We start from the raw sequence: 20,842 nt of genomic DNA, 5'->3' as shown, positions 1-20,842 counted from the left end.
CAGGAAGGGTGCAGCCTGGGAAACCCACTTCTACAGCAGAAGAGAGCGCGAGCACAGGAGTTTCAGAAATTCTTTTATTTACAAATTATGTAAAACAGTTACAACTAGTACGTTTAAAACTGTGAAAAGTTCACTTTTAAAGAGCTGTCAAAACTCTGTTGACATTTCCTTCCCGCTGGCGTGAAATTAGGAAACGCGAGTTGGAAGAGCGTGCACGGACACAAGAACGGCTACGCGACACGCACAGACAGGCCCGCGGGAAAGCTGGCCGGAAGGACGCGACGGCCGAGACCTGTGGGGACAGCACAGGGGGAGGGGAACTTAAGGCTCCGAGAAAGGAGAAATACACAGCGCCTGTGTCCCACCAGGGCACCCGGAGTTGGCCCGGGCCTTCGAGGGGACGCGCTCGTGGCGGGCAGCCCGCCCACTGCAGCAGTCACTGTGGAGTCAGCCCCACGGGCCGAGGATGCTGTCGGTGCCCGAGCTGCACGGGTGGGAGTCTGCTGGCTGCTCCTCCAATTCCAACACGTCGTCTGAGGTCTGCGCCTGTCACGACTGTGAATTCCAAGTGTGCCTGTCCCGTGCTTCAGTGATTTTTAAACTAAGCTTTGGGGTCCAGGAGATAAAAAGAGGTGGAAGAAACTGCAATCTGACAAGGCACCGATGGGTAGCAAGACGTTGCAAAAATAAGTGGGCTGAAATTACATGGATTTTACTCCCTTCCTAGTAGGCAAAAAGGGTGAAAGGTTCAGAGGACCACATAACAGTGGCTAAAGTGACAAGTCTCGACAGGCCTTCAGACTTGAATGACTCCAAGGAAAAGTCTAAAGGGTTCTTTCTCACCAGGTGAGGTGACAAGCATAGGCATAGAAAACAAATAAACCTGAAGAAACTGTTTTTGGACTGACTGGCTTCAATACAGAGCTCACCTGCAAACGCAGAAAACCACGAGGGGGGCGGGACCCTCCTGCCACGTCTGCCATGTGTGCCTGTGGCCGACGGACGGGGCCCCGGCGGCGGCTGTTACCGCCGGGGGAAGGGAAGAGGCACCAACTTTAAGGCCGCTAACTAGGTTTAAAGACAGGAGAAAGACAGCTTTTTCATACAGGTTTGCTTTTATTTCCACGTTCAGCCTGTTGAGAGAACCTGCCACAGCCTGAATGGCGGGGGGCCGCACGCTGCAGTGCCCCCCAGCACACCAGGACACAAGCGGTGCACTGCTCCTGTGCAGGTGTCCAGGACACAACCAACACCGGCCCACACGCACAGGACAGTGAGAGCCCTGGAGGGGGAGGCTCGGCTGTGGACGGTGCACCTCAGAAGTGCCAGCAGCAGAAGGGGACCTGCTGCGGCACGCGTCAGTCTGAGTGACAAATACTGGTGGTGAGAGAGTAAAAAACGCAAACGAGGAGAGACTTAAAGCAGTGCCTTAAAACCGCCCTGCTGTAGTCACCAGGGGCTGAAAGGCACGACTATGTGTGGAGACGGGGACTTCCAGCTGCAGCCAGTCCAGAGCGAGAAAGGCCCAGGAACTGTGTCAAGTTCAGGAACCGTGCAGGCTGTCTGCAAAGGACGACCCTGGCTCCAGCACAAGGTGGCGCTGCAACAAGGGAACAAGCATTTGCTCTTTGTCCTGCACCTATCAAGTGCTCCACGTCAGGAGTGGTCACTGACATCATCCTCCAGCTGAGAGGAGGCAAGCGTGAGCCCCACAATCTTAAGAAGCGGAAGCCAGCAGAAGGCCCGCTTCAGTGTGACACCTACGATGTGAACAGCAGCTGTCCCAGGAAACAACCTCGACGGTGGAGCATCAGGCCCAAAGACAGCCACAGTCACTTGCCCCGGCCCGGGGACAGCACGGACTGGACATCCACCACACACGAGGTCTGACTCCTCGCCCACACGCACCAGCCCCGAGGTGCAGAACCTCTGGATCCTTCCTCCATCCCTGTGGCACCTGACCGGCTTCTGAAGGTTCTGGGCTCAGACCAACCAAGGACTGACCAGAACTGGGCACCACAGTGGGCGGTGCTCCTGCCCCGCCGCCAGACCCGCAAGGCCTTCTCCCAGCGGACTCTGGGACAGGGTCGGGGGCTGGCCTCCCTCCTCCCCAGGGCCTGGCACGTGTGCCCAGCATCGGCCCTGGCCCTGCTCTCACCCAAGCGTAAACGCTGTGCCTGTGCCCGGAGCACTTTCTGACAAAAGGCTCAGCCCTGACATCTGGTGTGCATCGAGCTGGTCACAACCCACACGCAAGGGCTTTACAACCTTGAGAGCATGGCGCTGGGTTTCGCCCTCACCTTAAACAACGCGCTCCCTAACTGCAGGCTCTGGACAGAATGCCAGCCATCCTGCAGGAGAGGTCTTACCCTGGCGGTCTCAGATCACTCCTGACTCCCAAGAGGAATGATGTCTTCAGTGACAAAAAACTCGATGGTCTCTTCCTCCCAGTCATCCACGTTGCTGTCCAGCTCATCGGTGTCCACACCTAAGAGGACAGGGAGAGGCCACAGTGGGCTTGACCTTGGACCACACACGTGCCACACCCGCCCAGAGGCCAGAGTGGACACAGCACAGACTTTGGCAAGGATCAGCCTTGACTGCAGGTGGTGGGGAGCACGACTAACAATTTAAGAGCCGTCTCCCAATGCTAGCTGCTGACTGAGAAATCAGGCAGGATTAAGGCAGATGTAGGAGACAAATTTTAAGAAACACGTGCTTTAAAAAAACCTATCTCCGGCTCATAGCTACCTCCTCGCAGTTCTAGACGTTCGTTTTTCTGCTCCATGTAGAGTTCCTGGGCCATTTTCCGGTACTTCCGGAAATCTTCCATCATGGTTCGTCGTCTCTCCACCAGTTCCTGCACATGGCGGGCGGGGGGAGAGGGTCAAAGAGCTGACACTTAACGCACCATCACGGTTTTGCCTGACCAACGTGAAAACATGTCAACAGGAGCCAACTTCACCAGATGACGCAGGGCGATTTAAAGGGAAGCTCAGGACAGGAACGGTAGGGTGTGCTGGTCCCCATTCTCCTCCCTAACCGCCCCACCCTGCAACTTCTGTGTCTGAAGCTAGCCAGGGGGTTCCAGGGGCCCAGCAGCAAAGCTGCCCCCACCGGTCTGTGCACGTGCAGTAGCACAGTGAGCGTCTTCGATGGAGAAGCCACCCTCCCCAGTGGACACCACCTCCTAGCCTGACACTGGCCCTCCTCTGCCATGAAAGGATAGAGACCATTTCCCTCAGCTGGAGGAACAAGGCTGACCTTGGAGGCTTTGGACTGGCTCAAACGATCCTTCTGTTCAAAGATCTTGGAGTATTTCTTCAGATCTTTTTTAATTTGCTGAAACAAAAACAAGTCAGTCAGGGTTTAAACGTTCAAAGCAAAAACTGAAGACACAATCTTCTAAGTGGCTAACGTGGAACGACATCCGCAGTGACCCGTAAGACACGGCCCCCAGGGGCACCCAGTAACGTCTGCTCTGCAGTCGCCTTTCTTGGATCCCCACGCTCTCAGTTCAGCCCAATGCCATCAGCGCAGCTCTGCACAAGCCCGCCGGTTCGCGCAAACATCCTACAACGAACAGTACCGACGTGACATGCACGAGAAAGCTGAAAATCCAAGTTGACTGTCTCTAAACTATTCCTTTCCAACTGTTTCTTAGTGTTCCTGTACCTCTACAAAGGGTCCCCACAAGTGTCACGTTTCTATTCCTCACTCATAACCACCCTAACAGTAACGACAAAAGCTTTTTCTTTCGGTTCCACATTGCTTTCACATCCCCTTAATCTGATGGGAACACCAGACCTTTATCTGATCCTGGCTCAGGAGTGTTGGGGGCCGAGGTCTCCACAGCAGCTGGCAAAAGCGGTCTTTGTTATTCTTTTGCAGAAGACGTCCTTGGAAAGTCCACAGCCAGTAAGCGTTGTCCACCTGGCAGAGAGCAGAGGCCAAATGGAACCGCCATCCCACTGAGTCACACCGGGACACACGGGGACCCCATAATCTGTACTGGCTGCAGAACCAACAAAACCCACCATTCCCTTCCACAAATGTCTGCGGGCCAACAATGGGCCCAATAACGCCGTTGGTATTTGAGAGACACTGGTGAACAAAACTGAGACCCTGCCCTCCCCGAGCTTACGCTGGACAAGCAGGACAGCAAACCCCGTGCGCAGTCACAGTGCAGCACGCACGGTGCTCTTCCCAGGGCGAGGAGTCGCCACAAGCCTGGCACTACCCGGTTTCATGTGGTGCAAGGGTACACGGGTCCCCGTACCTTATGGCTCCACCAGGACACAGAGGTGACCACGTATCGCCCCGTCGGGTCCCACTCCACATCGGAGGCCATGTAGTGTTCTGCGATGTTCATGACTGTGCAGTCTGAGGTGTCCACAAATGCCAAAGCGCCGTTCATGCTGGGGAGACGGACAGCAGTCAGTCCTTGCCATGAGTGTGGCTCCCTCTGCTGTCCTCCTGGCATCCCTGCTCCTCCCAGAAACTCCAGAGCAGTCCCTGCCTGCCACCCCGGTAAGGCGGAAACAATGGAAGGAACGGTCTCCCAAGGAATCTGAGACACGAGAAGTGCCTCGGCCAGCACTGTGTCTGCTGCCACTATTTTTACAGGAAAGTCTACCTGAGGCCGAGCCTCAAAAAACACAGTAACATCTGCAACAGAGTAAGGGAAGCAAGTGGCTAGTGGGTGCTCTGACACGCGGGGGCCGCCGCAGTCTCTGCACGCGTCCCACGCGTTCTATTGGAACAGTGACTATGCAAAGAGCAGGAAGGACCAGGGTTTTGTTCTTGTCGTGCCGACCACAGCGGTGGGGACAGGCTCGTGGCCAATTAAGCGTTCCTCCCACGAGAAGACATGGACTTTCCACCAGGGTGACTGGACTGCAGGGAGAACCCCCACTGCCCCACGAAGGAATCACAGCATGCAGACACGTCTTCCGGGGCACACAACAAACGCATCTGCGAGTGACTGCTGCAGCCTGCCGGGTCCGGGCCCAGGGAGCACGCCTGAGACACTGCCTGACAGTGATCGGCAACACTGACTGAGGTGGGGTGACCCGATCACGCAAGGACACTCAGGCTCTGGGGTGACCACTGAGAAGTGTGAGACACGGCCCTAGAGTCGGGGTCCCCGCACTGGCCCGAGCACTGCTCTGTGAGCAGATGGCAGACACCTACCTCCTCAGACCCGCCAACACTACGAACTGTCCTTGGGGACTCCAGAAGATGGTATTGGCCTGCTGCTTGTCAAACATTTCTGAAAGGAAAGAAAAAAGTCTTTCAAAGTCTTCGTAAAGACTCCAGGGCCAGCGTGCATCTAAGACCAAAGGGCCGGTGTGGGGTTCACTCTGTCCCCGTGGGTGAGCTCACCAGGTGGGCTTTTAGCCACAACTCTGCACACACCTGCGCAAACCATCAGGAGACCCGCCGTTTTGGAACACCCTCAGTTGCGAGCGACACAGAGAAGACAGGCACGGAGCGTTCTGAACTGCGATGCTATTTTTAATGATGTTTTATGTGTGAAACAATTTACCTCAAGAGGGAACTGGACAAAGGAGCTCCGTTTACAGTAGACGCTATCACAGGGGCTCCAGGAGGGCGAGGGATCCGGTCCCCACCAAATCTCCGGAAGAGGCGCGCACAACCCCAAAGAGCCTAAAATCTCTTCTTCCTGTCCTCACACGTCATTTTAAGCTGCGTGCCTGCAAATACTTTTTAGATCCATCACCCCTCCAAGTGCCCTAACTGCCCACTTCCTGCAAGGACCTGGCAGGGCCAGCAGAGCTGTGAGTTCCAACTCAGTCTTGACCTGGGGTCTCTTCACCGGGGCAGGCAGTCGGCTGCCTGGGGCACCTTTACCTCGGCCTGAAGTTGACTCAAAACAGTAAGAGTGGAGTGGGGAGAGGGGTGGGAGAGTCAAGCCAGACCCGTGTGACGGGGCACGACTGGGAAACCAAAAACAAAGGAAAAATAGAAAAGCAGATGCCCTCCACAGCGGAGCACGCGACCGTCCCAACGCTGACACCGAACCTTCGAGGAAAGGTGCACGACACAGGTGCTCACAGGGCAGAGGCACCCGCCCTGTTCCGCAGCGAGGACGACAGACGTCCTCTCGCAGTCAGCAGGTGCCCTCGTTTCCTCTCACGACCAAGAGAAATGTGATGTAATCAATTCTGTGAGACAGACAGCTGATGCTACCACAAATACTGCTAGGCTTCAGGAAGTGAAAACTAAATTCTTCATAAAATTATCGCAGGAGGAGCTGTCCCCAGGGCACATGAATGAACCTGTCTTCACGGTGAGGAAGCCCTACATGGCATCCTGGGGAGCATGGCCTGAGCACAACACGCCCCTCTAAAGCGGGGGCCAGAGGTCTCTACTACCTCAGTCACGGCACAAAAACAAACACTATGAAGCAACAAGCGATACTTCGAAACCAGTGTTGACTGAGGACCTACTGTGTGCTCAGCACTATGGACACAAGGGTGAGAGCTCCATCTGGGTGAGGACAAGTCAGCAGCCATGATTCCAGCCCGATACTGCCGGTGCTGCAGGGGAAGGACAGCACGGCTGGGGGCAGGGTGGGGACCAGGGCATGCAGGTGGAGAAGTGGCATGTGACCCCCCCCCACACACAGAGACAAGAGCTTCGCCCACTCGAAGAGCAGCTGACGTGCAAGGGAGCTCACTGCACCCGAGTCTCCGCGCACGTGACGCGTCCCCGTCAGCACCCGCGTGTGAACCACAGGGACCCACAGTGGACCCGCCTGGCTGCGGGTTCAGGCCTGTACTCACTGGGACGGTGACACTCTCCCGCCCCTGCAAGACAGGCAAGGCTACTTACTGATGAGCTCGATCTTCCCGTTGCTCTTCACGTGGTAGAAGGAAACCGAAATCCGAGGAGCCTCCCCGTGCAGCACCGCGAACTTGCTGCCATTGGGCTCCCAGGCAAAGGCTATGATGGTTTCTGTTACCGAAAAGAGGGTGAGACCCCTTTGGGCACTGAAGGAAACATTCCCGATCGATTACGTTTCCCCAGACTCTTAAATCCATCGAAAAGGCCCCCGAGAGGCATGGGAACGAGGAGCGCGCCACACTGAGTCTCACGAGCAGCACACTTTTAAGTCCTGCGAGATGCCTTGGGTGACAGTGTCCTGGCCAAGCGGGAACGCTGCCTTTCCCCACAGCCTGTCCACAGTGCGGCCATGTGGAGCCTGGTGCCAGTGCGGCCCGGACACCTCCTGTCCCACACTACCAGGGTACTTAGCAGAAGCCCACAGCCTACGAAGGCTTCTGTGTCTCCGTATCCAGGCAGGGGCCGGGTTTCACTCCGTTTCCTGCCTGTCCTTTCCCTTCCCTTTCTCCTTCCCTCTCCAGCAAAACAGAAAACAAAACCGAAGCGAGAAATCAACCAAACAAAAGACACAGGCTCTTTCCCACCTGAAGACAAACACGTCACTTAAACAGTTGTCACGAGCTCAAAAACGCTGTGAAACCACCTGTGCGACACGAGCAGCTCTGCGGCCACCTGTGGCCGCGTATGGCACGAAGACCCGCCCCCCGCACCGTCCTGCGCGCAAACGGCTGGAAGCCTTGTGCTCACCCGCTCCCCGAGAGGTCAGTGTACGGGGGGTGGGCAGCTTCCCCTGGCAACTGAAAAGAGGCTGAACTTGGAAAGGACAAAAACCCTAAACTTATAAACATATGTCCTGTAACTCAGAGACACACGGCCGTTCATGAGCTGGAGCTCAGAGTCTTGGCCCTTTTGTCCAGGCAGGGAATTCACGCCCCAATTTTAAAGGCCGAGTGTAAAACAGCACAGAAGGCCCTTCAGCTACAAAACAACTGCGATGAGACTTGCCTTTCATTTCCACCACGTCCACAGGTACCTGTTTTTCCCTCATTCGGAAAATTTCAAAATTCGTGACAACACCCTGTCGATAAAAGAAAAAATAAAGGGTGATTACTGTGGAAACAAAGTATAAGACTTACAGGACAACTTGAGAATTTAATGGAAGATTACACATCTGATAAAGACACGAATACCTAAAGCGATTAACACTACAGCCATCACGATGAAACAAGAACTTGCTAATGCTGATGGGAGTGCGCATGGGGCAGTCTCTGAGGAGAGCAGCGAGAGGCACACACATACTCAGGCCCAGGTTCCACTTCGAAGAACTGCCCTAAGGTCACAGTCACACACACAGTTCAAGGGTCCACACTACAGCTTGTCTGCAAAGCTTCTGTAGCGCCTTATAGGTCCAGCACCAGAGACTGATTCAATACTGCTAAACAGTGGCTATCCTGCAGCCTCGCTTCAAGACACGCTCGTGTGAAAACCAGGGTGTGCCACCATCCGGAACAGCCACGAGGTGGAGACAGCCCACGCATCTATCAAGGGATGACTGGGCCAACGTGGTGTGGCCCAGCCACACAGTGCTAAAAAGCAAAGAGGTACTGGCACACGCCACCAGCTGGATGAGCCTTGAAGATGTGCTCAGAGAAGGAAGCCAGACACAGAGGCCACACGCACAGCACGAGCCCATTCACACGAAATGTGCAGAACAGGGGAATCCAGACAGAAAGCAGAAAGTGGATCGGTGGGTATCAGGAGCTAGCGGGATAGGGAGGTGTGGAAGTGGGGGTGTCTGCTCGTGTTGTGGAGTTTCTTTCTGAGGTAATTCAAGTGTTCTGGGATTAAGATAGTGGTGACTGTGTTGCACAACTGTGTAAGAGTGAACAGTATAGTGTGTAAATTATATCTCAACAAAAAGTGTTTAAACAAAAAAGAGGAAAACTTCCACTACAAGAGAAAATCAAGCAACTTTCTGGATAAATATTAAATGATGCAAACGAAAAAAACTGGGTGCAGAGCTGTGTCAAACACGCTACTCTTTGTGTTTAATTAAAGAGAAAATGACACATTCATTCTACTCCACAGAAAGAAGAGTGGGTGCCTGAAAAGATTTCACTATAAAGTTGACCCCTGAACATGGAGGTCGGGGTGTCAAACCCCCACGCAAAGATCCACATGAAACTTGTGACTCCCTCGAAACAGAACTGCGTCATCCCTCAGCATCCACAGGGGCTGGTTCCAGGCCCCCTCCCCGCCCACTAAAATCCACCATGCTCGAGTCCCTCACACACAAGTGTGGACCAGCTGGCCCTCTACAGATGCCCAACACTGCTTCTCGGTCGAGTCGGCAGGTGTGAGACCAGGGGACACAGAGGGCCGGCTGTACATGAATTGAAAAAATCCACATAAGTGGACCACGCAGTTCAAACCTGTGTTGTTCAAGGGTCAACTGTATCCCCGTTACCTCTGAACTATGTAAATGTACTGCCCACTCCCTTTCACGGAAAAATATCACACTCCTCAGCTAGACTGTAACAAGAGCTCTGGCTAGGACGTGCCAACTACTTTTGATATCAGGTGGGTCTGAAAATAATCTACAAAATTCAAACCAAAAATCTATTAACATCGTCCAAACATAACACAGGCTAGTTTGCAGCCACACAGAAAGAACATTCTGCTCACTGGCATCCACTTACCTGGGTACCTTTCGGAGTCCTATCTACTTTAACACACAAGTAATCGCCATTTTTTTGCCAATGTAGTTTGCAATCCACAACATTAAATAGATTCCTAACTCTGATCTCTTGTCTGGTGGGAAGTTGCATCAGGGTGACCCTGGCTGGGATATCTTTGTCCTCAGGCACCCAAAAGGCTATTATGTTCCCACCTGGAGACCAAGAAAAGTCTCTGCAGAACAAAGAAAATACAATGTTATCAGAGGAGCTGCCAAGGTGAAAGCATGCGAAGAGCTCACATGCTGCACGAACTCGCACTGGCACAGCCGCCACCAGGAACGCAGCTAATGCCCAGCTGGGGACTTAAGGAAGGCGCTGTTCTAGGGACTTCACGCAGCTCCCTTCCCTCCCCTGACAACGCTAGGCACTGTTAAACTCGCCCTTCCTAGGAGGACAGAGAGACACTAATAACGCTACCCACTATCACACAGTAGATTCGTCATGATCCAAACCCCGACTCTTTACCACCATTTCCTGCTAATGGGGAAAACTCCACATCGACAAGCGTTAGAGGCTTCGGGAGAATAGGGCATTGCCTGGTGCCATGTAAACTAACCCGGAGGACAGGCAGAGTAACGAACAATCATGAGTTCACAGCCGTGAAAAGTATCTTTACTTCTGCATTTACTGAGAGCCAATTCCTGGTTTAATTTTAATTATAAACCTTAATTTTGCCCAAGAATGTAAAAATAAAAGGAATAAGAAACGTGACTGTCCTTGTACTGTTGGTCCTTCACTACTGAGACATCGACCAACCCCAGAGACTAGAGAAATAAACGAGGGGCAATTCACTGAAGGTCACCCAAACCCCACTGCACAGATAACCAGAGTAACACGGAAGACCTGTCACTAAGTGGAGTCCCCCCTCATGAAAGGCTGCAGCCCAGAGCTCTGGCTCCCAGGGACAAGCAGCCCAGTGGAACAGGCACCAGAACGACAGGCAGTGCTCCGTCCGGGCGTGAGAGCCTATGCTGGCGGTGGCAGACAGGGGCAGCCTGCGGTGCTGGTGGTGGCAGACAGGGGAAGTCTAGGGTGCCGGCAGGGGCAGAGAGGGGCAGCCTAGGAGTGCTCACTCACTTTATGCCGGAGATCTTCAAGCTCCTCTTGTCCAAGAGGCCCATAGACTGCCGGGAAAAAGAAGGTTACGACCGAGTCAAGCCACGCTGTGTCTCACAATATAACTTTTTATGCAAAGGCAGCGCGAGGTTCTGACGTGAGCTTGCCGAGGGAACGGCGTGAGCAGAGTGAAACGGAGCGTTTCCAAGCCACACCCCCCATCCCTCGCCTCGTCCCTGCAGCACAGAAGCGGGCTGGCAGATGCAAAATCAGAACCCAGGCCAGCACTAGCATCGTCTGCATCCCACATAGACGCTCCACCTCCCCGACTAGCACGGGAGGGGGAGCACTGCAGCCGGGGGCTACTGGGCCAACAGGCAGCTCATGTGCCAGAGAACTGACTCACTCACAGGAGTTTCGTAGATGCTGAGGGTATCGAGTGTCATTCTGGCAAAGAATTTACCATCATGGCTCCACCTAAGAGGAAAAAGAAAGGTGCCAGGCTGCCAACGAGAACACACGGAGGCCAGCGTGGCCGCCATGAGTCTACAGAGAAGTGCCAGGCTGTGCCCACGAGAAGGCAGAGGCCAGTGCGGCCAGCAAGGGCTGACTACTTACTTGAAAATAGGCCAGTGGGCCGAGCTTTCACAGTGAAAGCCTCTCTTCTTCTGCCCAGTAAGGATGTCCCAGATGATGATGGCCTGAGGGTCGTCCTGAGTGTCCATCAGGGGGCTGAAAGTCACCAGGTATCTGTAACAGAGAGGACTCGTGTTCCAATCTCCTCTCACCAAAGCTCACATCAGTGTGGACGCAGCAGGTACTGGCACCTTGCTGCAGGGGGGAACGGCCAAAGTGAGCAGCTGAGGCTCAAGCAACCAGCACCCCTACCCCAAACTCCCCTAACATCTGCTCTCGGTAAGGTGACCCACCCAGAACACGGGGCAGAACCACATCCAGGGCACAAAGCACTGTCATTCCTGACACCAAGGTGCTCCAAGGGTCACCTCGAAATGTTTCTCCACTGAAATCAGGACAAGGAAAGCCCCGAAAGATTCCATAGAAAGTCTGCCGCGTGCTCTAGTGGGAGGACTGGCGTGGTTACCATGCTGTCTTCACTGACACTTCAGATAATAGACAGGCACGTGCGGTTCCGAAGCACGGACAGCCTGACGGGGGGACTTCGGTGTCCGGGCATCTCCCAGCAGTCACCCACCTGAGTGCTGGCTGGTCAACACCATGGCACCTTGTCACTAGGCTCACACGAAGTGTGACTACACCAGCTGCTCTCTCAAGGGGGTGCGAGCAGGGAAGGCAGCCACACACACGCATGCACAAGGGCAGGAGTCAGCCCCTGCTGGCTCCACAGCGGCACCTCCAATGACTGTCCCTCTCCCAGGAAGGGTGACACCTGACTCAACAGAATAATAACGCTGTCTTCAGTCGCCCTTCCCACAGTTATCAAATCCCCTGCACCCTACACCCCGGCAAAGAATACAAGACAAAACTACCCCGGAACCACAAAACCTGTTTATGCATTTAACGACAAAATAGACTTTCCACAGTGTAACCTGTATGACCAAAGCACGCACGCGTGAACTCCTTCGTTCACTCAACATTCCCAAATAAGGTCCTTTCAGAGTGCCAGGGACGTGATGAGGAAGAGAAGATCCAGTCTCTGTCCTTCAGTGGATGGATATACGCAGATAAATTATGACTGAAGGTGGTTAAGTCTAGCACATAAATGTCTGAGAATGCAGGTGGCATTAACCGCCTGAGGACTGACAAGGATCCCAGGAGACGAAGAGTGGCAGGAAGCTTCTTAGTCCTGCGTGTCATCCTGGCTCAGAGACCAGGCTCTCGATGCAGACCCACTAACAGACGCTGCTGGAAGACGTGGCAACTACTTTGCACCGGAAATGTGCAAAGCGGCTGTAAATTGATGAGTATCCCAAGAACACATTACACGAAAGCTGCTTTACCAAAATTACGAAATACTCATCAGATAGAACTTATGGCTTAGAGAAAATATAAGGATGAAAAGAATAAATTAAACAATGCCTCAAAAAAGTAATCAGTCGAATCCAGCAGATAAGACAGTTCACAGGTCACTTGGTCCTGTCTTCTTAAGTCAGTATCAAAACACAGGGCAGGACGCACTGCTCCAGATGAAAGAGACCTGTGACACAAGGACTAAACACCCTGCGTGCCTCTGACTGGGCCAGGGGTGGGACAAGCTCACTGTAAGTAAGAGCCATTTGGGGACCCGGGGAAAAGCTGAGTACTGTTCAGCATCAGATACTAGGAACAGCTAGCAGGTGTCGTTAGCGTGATGAACTATGGTACGTGACGTCTGTACTCTGCAGCGATGCACGCTTGTGCGGAGACTCTACCGTTTACCTCAAACTACGCAAAACATTTGTGAAGCAATTACAGCAAAAGAAAACATCATTAAATCTAAGTCACTAGTACAAGAATGTCACTATAGTTAGTTTTCCGTGTGTTAGTGAGTGTTCATGCTAAACAGTTCACAGGCCCAAGCAGGTGCAGTAGGACCACCTATCAGGAGCCCCACAACGAGCACAGGCTGCATAGCGAGACGCTGAACTGAAGTACAGGCGGCATCCACAGAGGGACACGTGGTGACACTGACTGTGTGAGCAACACAGGGAAGCTTCAGACGAGCCCTGAGCAGGGGCGCCGAGAGCGGGTGAGAGGGCGCCCCGGGCTGGGAGCCGTGCGCCTTCAAGCTGTTCGTGTCCCACCCCACACAGGGCTGTGCTGCACGGACCACCTCACACAAGAAAGTCACTCGTAAGAACATCCTCTGCAAAAAAAATCATCTTGGACTAGATCTTGAACCGAAGAAAAAAACTTTTACAAAGGACATTATTAGATCAAGTGAAAAATTAGAATATTAAATTAACGCCAAACTTCCTGAAGTTTATAACTGCACTCAGGTCATGTAAGAGAAGTTCCTATTCTTTGGAAATGCACAACTGGGGTAAAGGGACATGATATTTCAACGTACTTTCAAATGGCTCACAAAAAAATTACGTCCATATGTTTAGAGAAAAAACAGTAAAGCAAATGCAAATGTGAACTGGTAACCCACTGAAGAGCTCACGGGGTTCACTGTACTCCTGTAATTTCTCTGAATTTGAAATCACTGTAAAATTAAAAGGCGTCGAGGTTATCTGTAGATGTTGGCAAGAAGTGAGAGGAACAGAGTCCACCCGCATTTCTGAGGGCTTACCTTTCACAAGGTGAGAAGTCAATGAGCTGAACCCCCTGGTGGCTGAATCTCTGAATCTGTTTGAATTTCTCTCCCCCCCAGAGCGCGATGCCTCGCTGATGAAAGGTCGCCAAGTAGGTGCCCTTAGGAGACCACCGCACGTATGTCTCTGTCCACCGCTGTGGAGAAAGCCAGTGCCAACATGAACGCAAGCAGCAGCCAAGCACAAAGACCCCTCCCTTACATCAGGGACTGGCTCCTCAGACTAGTAACTGAAACCATGAGAAGCCTGTTCATGTCTCCTGACTTACTTCAAAGCTGGAAGAAGGCTAACAGAAGCTGTTCTCAGAGATGGACTCTCAAGAAACATGTCACCTGACCTTGTGCCCTAGTCCTGTTAAGAAAATACAGAGCAAGTCCCTACCTGGCGGAAAATACCCACCGCTCTCTCCTCAATCGAGACAGGGTCCTTCACGTCGTTCCAGAATATGGAAGTGCGGTCTCCACTCTCGAAGATCACACTGTACTGATCTCTGCACTCTGCCTCCTCCAGCCAGTAACGTAAATTCCCCTGGAAAAAGAACCATAGGCAAAGGGCAAGATACACTTCATTCACTTGAACCAAAGTAAACTCATCTAATTAATTGCTCTTAGAGGTGTGACAAATTTGGCCAGTATTTCTAACTCCCAAAGAATTCCCCACCTCAAGCCAAGAGGCTAGCCAGCATTCTTTCAACTACTTAGATAACAGAGTGTACAAAACGTACCAAGTCTTTGAAAGGCTGTTTCTCTGGAATATCCCATTCATCACTGATTGTCATGTACCTGGGAAGAGAAATCACTGTTTAGGAACACCCATTAACGACTAGAACAAGGGTGAGTGGTCCCTACGTGGATGGTCGCAGCCACAGGCAGTGCGCTCAGTCCTCACATAGTACTGGCTAAGTGACGTGAACAGGAGGTAGGTGCTGAATGCATCTCACCTTCGAGAACCTGCTGTCTTGCACCCCTGCCTGCCCGCCCCCCAGGGCAGGGAAAAAAAAATGTGTTTTTATTGGTAACAACAGGTGAGGGGACGCTGGTGGTGAGGGGGTGCTACTGGCCAGAGTGTGAAGGGCCGGGGCGCGGAGGGGGACATGGTCCTGCAGCAGTCTAACTGGAGGATGAACTGCCTCGAAGCCGCAAAAACCTAGGCCGTTCAGCAAGGTGAATGTCCAGGTTCTCAGGGCCTGAGTCTGAACTCACTTGTCAAAGTCGGTGAAGAGATTGACTCTGAACGTGTGTTGCTTGTCAAGCTTGTAGCCGTCGGCATTTTTCACAGCATCCAAAGCATGGGCAGGAGATGCATACTCCAGGAAAATGTACCTGAGGCGAGAAAGGCTCTAGGATCAGGCAGGTCACGCTCAGTACACACCAGCCCCTCCACACGAGTCACAGCACTGCACGCTGGGACCCGTACTCTTGCCACGTCCGAGGCAGTGAAATAGCTGACGGTCGTTCCCTCAATGTGAACAAAGTCATAACAGAAGACCCAAGTCTCTAACTCCATAATCGTAAGTTACAGAAAAGCTCATTAATCAAAATGTCCATATTCTGACTGCGGTAATGGTTTCAAGGATGTATATATGTCAAAATTTATGAAACAGTACACTTTTAAACTATGCGAGTGTACTGTATATCAATTACCTCGATAAGGCTGTTAAAAGTCTAAAAACGTGGACATTGTGTAATGTGTCTTACAGGTAAAGTTACGAAGGCTCTCAAAGGGTGTTTCATCATAGGAAAAACACAAAACGAGGTTACTCTTCCACTTAGTTCCAAAAAAGAAAATGTCAGGAGCATTACCTGTATTTGATCATTTTTTTATGAATTAAAACCATTCCAAGTAGTTTCCAAAATCTGAATTAAAACAAACTTTATCACTTTCTCGTTCCTGTCCTAGAAAAGATGATTTTGCTGTGCTCTCAAAGGCTGACATTCACACAAAACTGCAGTGCAGACAGTCTGACAAGACTGTGGAACAGGCAGAACAGTTCAGTGCTGCTGGGCCGACCGGCAACCGCCTTGGTCATGAGTCAATGTTGCCCAGTGGCCCTGAAGGTGACTTCATGACCCCTGCAGTTCCACTCCCAGGTATGCAGCAAGGGAGTTCTCACGCTTGCTCGGAAAGGGGTGAGTGCAAGACTGTAACTGCGAAACACTAAATTTCAGTTGACGGGAAACAGATGAGCTGCCGCGATACAATAGCACGGCATTTAAAACGAAGAAACCAGCATTACATTTATCAACACAGGAGACATAAAAAGCTGAATTTTAAAAGCAAACTATAAGACATACCTTATGCTACCGCTTTTAAAAGATGCACTGTTTTAGGTAACATTAGAAAAAATGTCGTTAATTAAGCAATGACACAGTGCTGTCACCTACAGTGTCAGTATCTCCATTTCGGAGATGTTAGAATGTATGTGTGGCGGGGGGGAACAGGGAAGCACATCTTAGAATCAATAAAATACCACATGCAAAATTCTCCTGAAATTCTACTAGCTTCCAGATCTATTGGTCCCTTTACCCAACGTGTATCTTACATCAATCGCTGTTCTGATGGCAGATTTAAATATCAAGCTCTGATGTTTTAAGGTTTTAGCACCCAGCTTACAATAACCTAATTTGAGAACCACACATCAGTGTCCTTCCCCCTGTGACTAGCCCAGGACCAAATCGCTGCTCTGCAGAGCTTCCGCTGAGGCACGCACTGCTGTCACAGGGAACTCCTGCAACACATGGTGATCATCGAGGGGTGTCTGATACCCAGAAAAATACAAATAACGCTCATCATGGAAAATGCAACTCACCCCTTTGTCTTTCCATCCTCCTCTGGATAAAAATCATTTGTGATTTTCCCAAACTTAGAAAAGATCTTATGGATGACATTTTTTAGTTTTTCCAGACGGTCTGGTCCCACCTGAGGAACATTGTCAACCACGATCACCGAATCAATTCCATCTGCTTCCTGTGGCCGATCTTTGAGTATGTCTCCCAATAATTCTGTGTGAGCGAAAGAGATTTATCAGATGACTCTTTTTGACCAAGCAACACATTAATACATTAGCTTAGCACATTAAACAAATTTCTATGAAGCAAAAAAAATGAATACTCTAAATGCTTTTGTTATGAACAAAAGAAGTCATGGCCCGGGCTTGCTTCAAATATTAAACTTGAAAGAATTAAGAAGACTTTAATTCTTCAAACTCCCTTTGACAGTGAAGACAGGTCAACTAATTTCTGGCAATAATGAAAGATTTTTAAATAAATTTTTAAAAAGACTTTTAATAATGCTGAATGCAAACAAAGAGGAAGGCCTTTCACCAGGAATCAAAAAAAGCCCAGAGTGGGCCACAGACTGCCTGTGGGAAGCCTTCCCTGACTCACCTCAATGCAAACCCACCACCAAGCACTTTCTTCCCAACCAGTTTAAAACAAAACTACTTGTTCCCCAGTATTCTTTACGTTTGAAGACTACATGAGTCTGAAATCAGCATTTAAACAAGGGCTGGAGAATATACAAGCTCAAGAGAGCATGCGCCGAAACAATGCCTCTGACAACCGGCAGTGTCTCTGATTCTATGAACATCTCACGGGTTGTTGGGGGACACATCAGCCACGTAGAGACGTTATATCTGTAAACCCTTAGGACAGTGCTTGGAACACAGTAAGCAATATGTGGTAACTATTACTTTCATAAATACACTCAAAAACAAGATGCCTTATGTTCATGTTTTTAAAGTTAGGATCACAGACCCAATCTTAGTACTCAAACTTTTTAGATTTGCTTCATTTCCATAAAATGGTCACCTAGAATAAGAAAGAGAAGAAAAGATAGGTGTAAAACGGACTAGAAAAGCTGAGAAATCACAAGGCATGCTGGTTAGGAGCGAGGACAGACACTTTCTAGAGCTGCCATCACAGCACTCATGAGACTGCACCAGTCTGTCATCCAGCATGAGAGCATAGATTATCTTAAACCATAGCTGGCGAACACCGGCTTGTTACTCACACGTCTGTCTAGGTGTTCCCGAACCCGACTGTCAAGAATTTCAACACGCTAAATAGCACACAAAATATTCTTTGCTGCATTTCATTCTCAAAAGTTAAGATGAATGCTCTCTGCTTTTGTGTTTGAAATATTCCATACTAAGAAGTTGAGAAAGTCTTTCAAAAGGAATCCTTTAATTGCAAGAAGCATGCCCTTGAAATCGCTATAAACGATTTCTCATTAATTTCAATCCTTTGTGAATGATATTGAAAATGTTACCTTAAAAACAGAACTGCCACTTAAATTTCAAAGAAGCTAAAACTGAGACCAAGCAGAGAGAAAACAGGGAGGCAGGTTAGTCACAGCAATGGAGATATCATCCCTAGAGAGATGCCCGCGTCCTTGGTACTTCTCAAGCTCACTCACCACACAATTAAGTGGCCTGTTAAGCCTGATCTAAAGTTACAGGGTTTACAATAAAGAAGTTCAGCTTTTATATAAACTGTGGACTCCTTCCCACGATGTTAAAGTTTTTTATAGGAATAAGAATTTTTTATAAGAACCTGCCTACACACAGTAAAGGAACGAATATAGTAATTACACATGAAGAAACACATTCCCTTCGTCAGTACCAGCCTACACATCTGATCACTCTCAGCTCAGCTCATGGATTCCAAATCTGGCTCCAGGAGAAACAGAAAGAAGCAATTCTCAAAACTAAATAGCAAAAGTAAACATAAGTAATATTGAACGAGCCCAAAAGAAGACATTGAGAGTTAAAACTTTTATCATATTTGGCCAAACACCAAAAGCAACTGAAAAATTAAAGTAAAAGGCAGGCTGTAATTAAGATGCACTGTGCAACAAGGCCAGTATCTCCGAGAGAGAGGAGGCAAGACGGATGCCAGTGAGGGGCTCTTTAAGACTCTGTCCACTTTCAAAAGAAACGGTACCTTTACTTTCTGCTCCCTACAGGATGTTCTTCTCAGGAAACACAAAACAGACTTGAGCCGCTGACCACAACCAAGTGGCCTCAAGAAAACTGAAGGCCTGCTAGGTTTTAGTTCCTTAGGACCAGGGGCCTCACAGGTTACTCTGGCAAAACGTAAAGATCACATGGGCTCTGAAGGCCTGCCCAGCTGTCACCTATCCTGGCTCATGTTAGCATCCTCTGTCACATACCGCAATGTGGAAATAATTAACATTAAAAACTTGTGTGAATTAGGTGTGCTCAAACAATGCTTTAAAAAAAGGCAATTGCAGAGTAAATACTGAAGAGCTCAAAACGGACTTTAAAATCAAAGCTTCGACTTTCAAATGTAACAAAAATAGATGTGGTAAAAACGGGGGTCCGGGCATGAGGGGTCCCAGCAACACTGTCTGCCTAGGAATTCCCGGAAACCTACCTGGTGGTTAGGGATATATTTCTTTTTCAACTCTTCACTAGCGCATGGAGACTTTCCTGCTAAAATGTCTTCTATCTTATGACATAAAGTATAAAACACATCATAACAATAACAGGAAACCCTTTCAAATCATGTTTAAAAGTTCACAACTCCATGTTGGTTTTGTAAACTTTTTCAATTGACTTGAATTTCTTTATGGTTCTGAGTCAACCTCAGTGTGATCCAAGCATCCAAAAAAATTCTATTTTAACATGGTAACATCTTATTTTCTTGTATCACAACCTACTTCAGTGGTGTTTCTTTTACTTTCCCCATTTTACTATAACTAAGTCCAGACAGAGAAGAATTCAGTGATGTTCTTCAAGCGTGTGGTGTTAATATGGCCACAGCCAAAACACAGGTAAACAACACAACACCAGCTATCAACCAAAGGCACTTTAGAAGACCGGGTCTCAGGCGGGAAGCAGAAATAATGTCTGTAACTCTAATCACGGCAGATAAAGAAGGAGTGTGGGGGCGGCGGGGGGGAGGCAAAGCAAGCTGTAACCAACAATGCTTAAACCCAGAAAACTATCTGCCCACGGAGGCCGGTGGCCCGCCTCCTCAGCTCACAAAGGGACCAAACAGGACCGGGCTGAGCGCGCCCGGCTCTGCCACAGCCTGCTCCGAGGGTCGGCATCAGACCTCTGACAAGCGTGGCTGGTCCCTCCGGCCACCAGAGACCGCGCGGCACGTGCAGTGTCAGGCTCTGCTGGACCCTCAGTGCCACAGCGCTGCACACACGGCCCCAGCTGCGTGCACGCCGTCCGCCCTCGACCACTCTCCAAGACCGAGCGGCTGCCTCCAGGTTGTCTCCACACTGCCCCCGTTTATGGAGAGACGGAGGAGGTCCAGGCTCTCAGAAAACCTTCCCCACGTGCGGCACGGCAGGTGGCGGATCGGGACCCCACCCCGCGCTGACTCCGGGGCTGACGGCGCCCCCGCCCGCAGCGGGGCCCTGCCGCCTCACCTTCTTCGCTCACGTCGTCCACGAAATCCTCGGGGTCGCTGAAGGAAGGCTCGTCCGCGCCGCCGACCTCAGCCGCGCCGCCCGGCTCCCCACCCGCCCCGTCGGACCGAGCCTCGGCTGCCGCGTCCCGGGCCTGCTCCCCTGGGGCCTCGCTCGCGGCCAGGGGCTCCTCGGGCGGCGGCGGGGACGGGGCTGGGGTCGCGCCTGCCGCCTCCTCCCCGTCGGCCACGGGCTCGGCCGTCACTTCAGGCCTGAGCCCGTCCTCCGCCTCAGCCTCCGCGTCCTCGCCGCCCGCCGCCTCCTGCACGCCGGGCCCCGCGGACCGCGGCGGCCCCTCCCCCGGCGGCGGCTCGGCGTCCGGCTGCTGCTGTCCGGGCTCGGCCCGCTCCTCGGCCGCCTCGGGCGCCGCCACGTTCTCCGCGTCCTGCATGGGCCCGCTGCTGCCGCCTCGCCCGGCCTAGCCGCGCTTCCGACTCTCCCAGGCCGCACCGCGCCGAC

The 20,842-nt window shown here is 51.3% G+C and overlaps 1 protein-coding gene across 1 annotated transcript; it reads right to left on the bottom strand.

Annotated features, from left to right (window-relative positions):
• Window positions 1-1,096: 1,096 nt before the first annotated feature.
• On the bottom strand, window positions 1,097-20,836 carry EIF3B (eukaryotic translation initiation factor 3 subunit B). Its single transcript, XM_039879663.1, has 19 exons — window positions 20,345-20,836; window positions 16,749-16,941; window positions 15,142-15,261; window positions 14,664-14,721; window positions 14,339-14,467; window positions 13,918-14,075; window positions 11,283-11,414; window positions 11,075-11,141; window positions 10,686-10,732; window positions 9,570-9,780; window positions 7,876-7,948; window positions 6,859-6,981; window positions 5,194-5,272; window positions 4,280-4,418; window positions 3,808-3,933; window positions 3,265-3,342; window positions 2,752-2,860; window positions 2,370-2,488; window positions 1,097-1,600 (listed from the first exon to the last, which is right to left on the bottom strand). The coding sequence occupies exons 1-18, from the start codon at window positions 20,772-20,774 to the stop codon at window positions 2,385-2,387; spliced, it is 2,376 nt and encodes a 791-aa protein (XP_039735597.1). The 5' UTR covers window positions 20,775-20,836; the 3' UTR covers window positions 1,097-1,600; window positions 2,370-2,384.
• Between the last annotated feature and the right edge of the window lie 6 nt (window positions 20,837-20,842).

Source organism: Pteropus medius, unplaced genomic scaffold (genome assembly GCF_902729225.1).
Source record: "Pteropus medius unplaced genomic scaffold, Ma_sr-lr_union100, whole genome shotgun sequence".
In the NCBI taxonomy this organism is placed as follows: domain Eukaryota; kingdom Metazoa; phylum Chordata; class Mammalia; order Chiroptera; family Pteropodidae; genus Pteropus; species Pteropus medius.
Note: the sequence above shows the minus strand (reverse complement) of the source record. Positions and strands in the feature narration are given on the sequence as shown.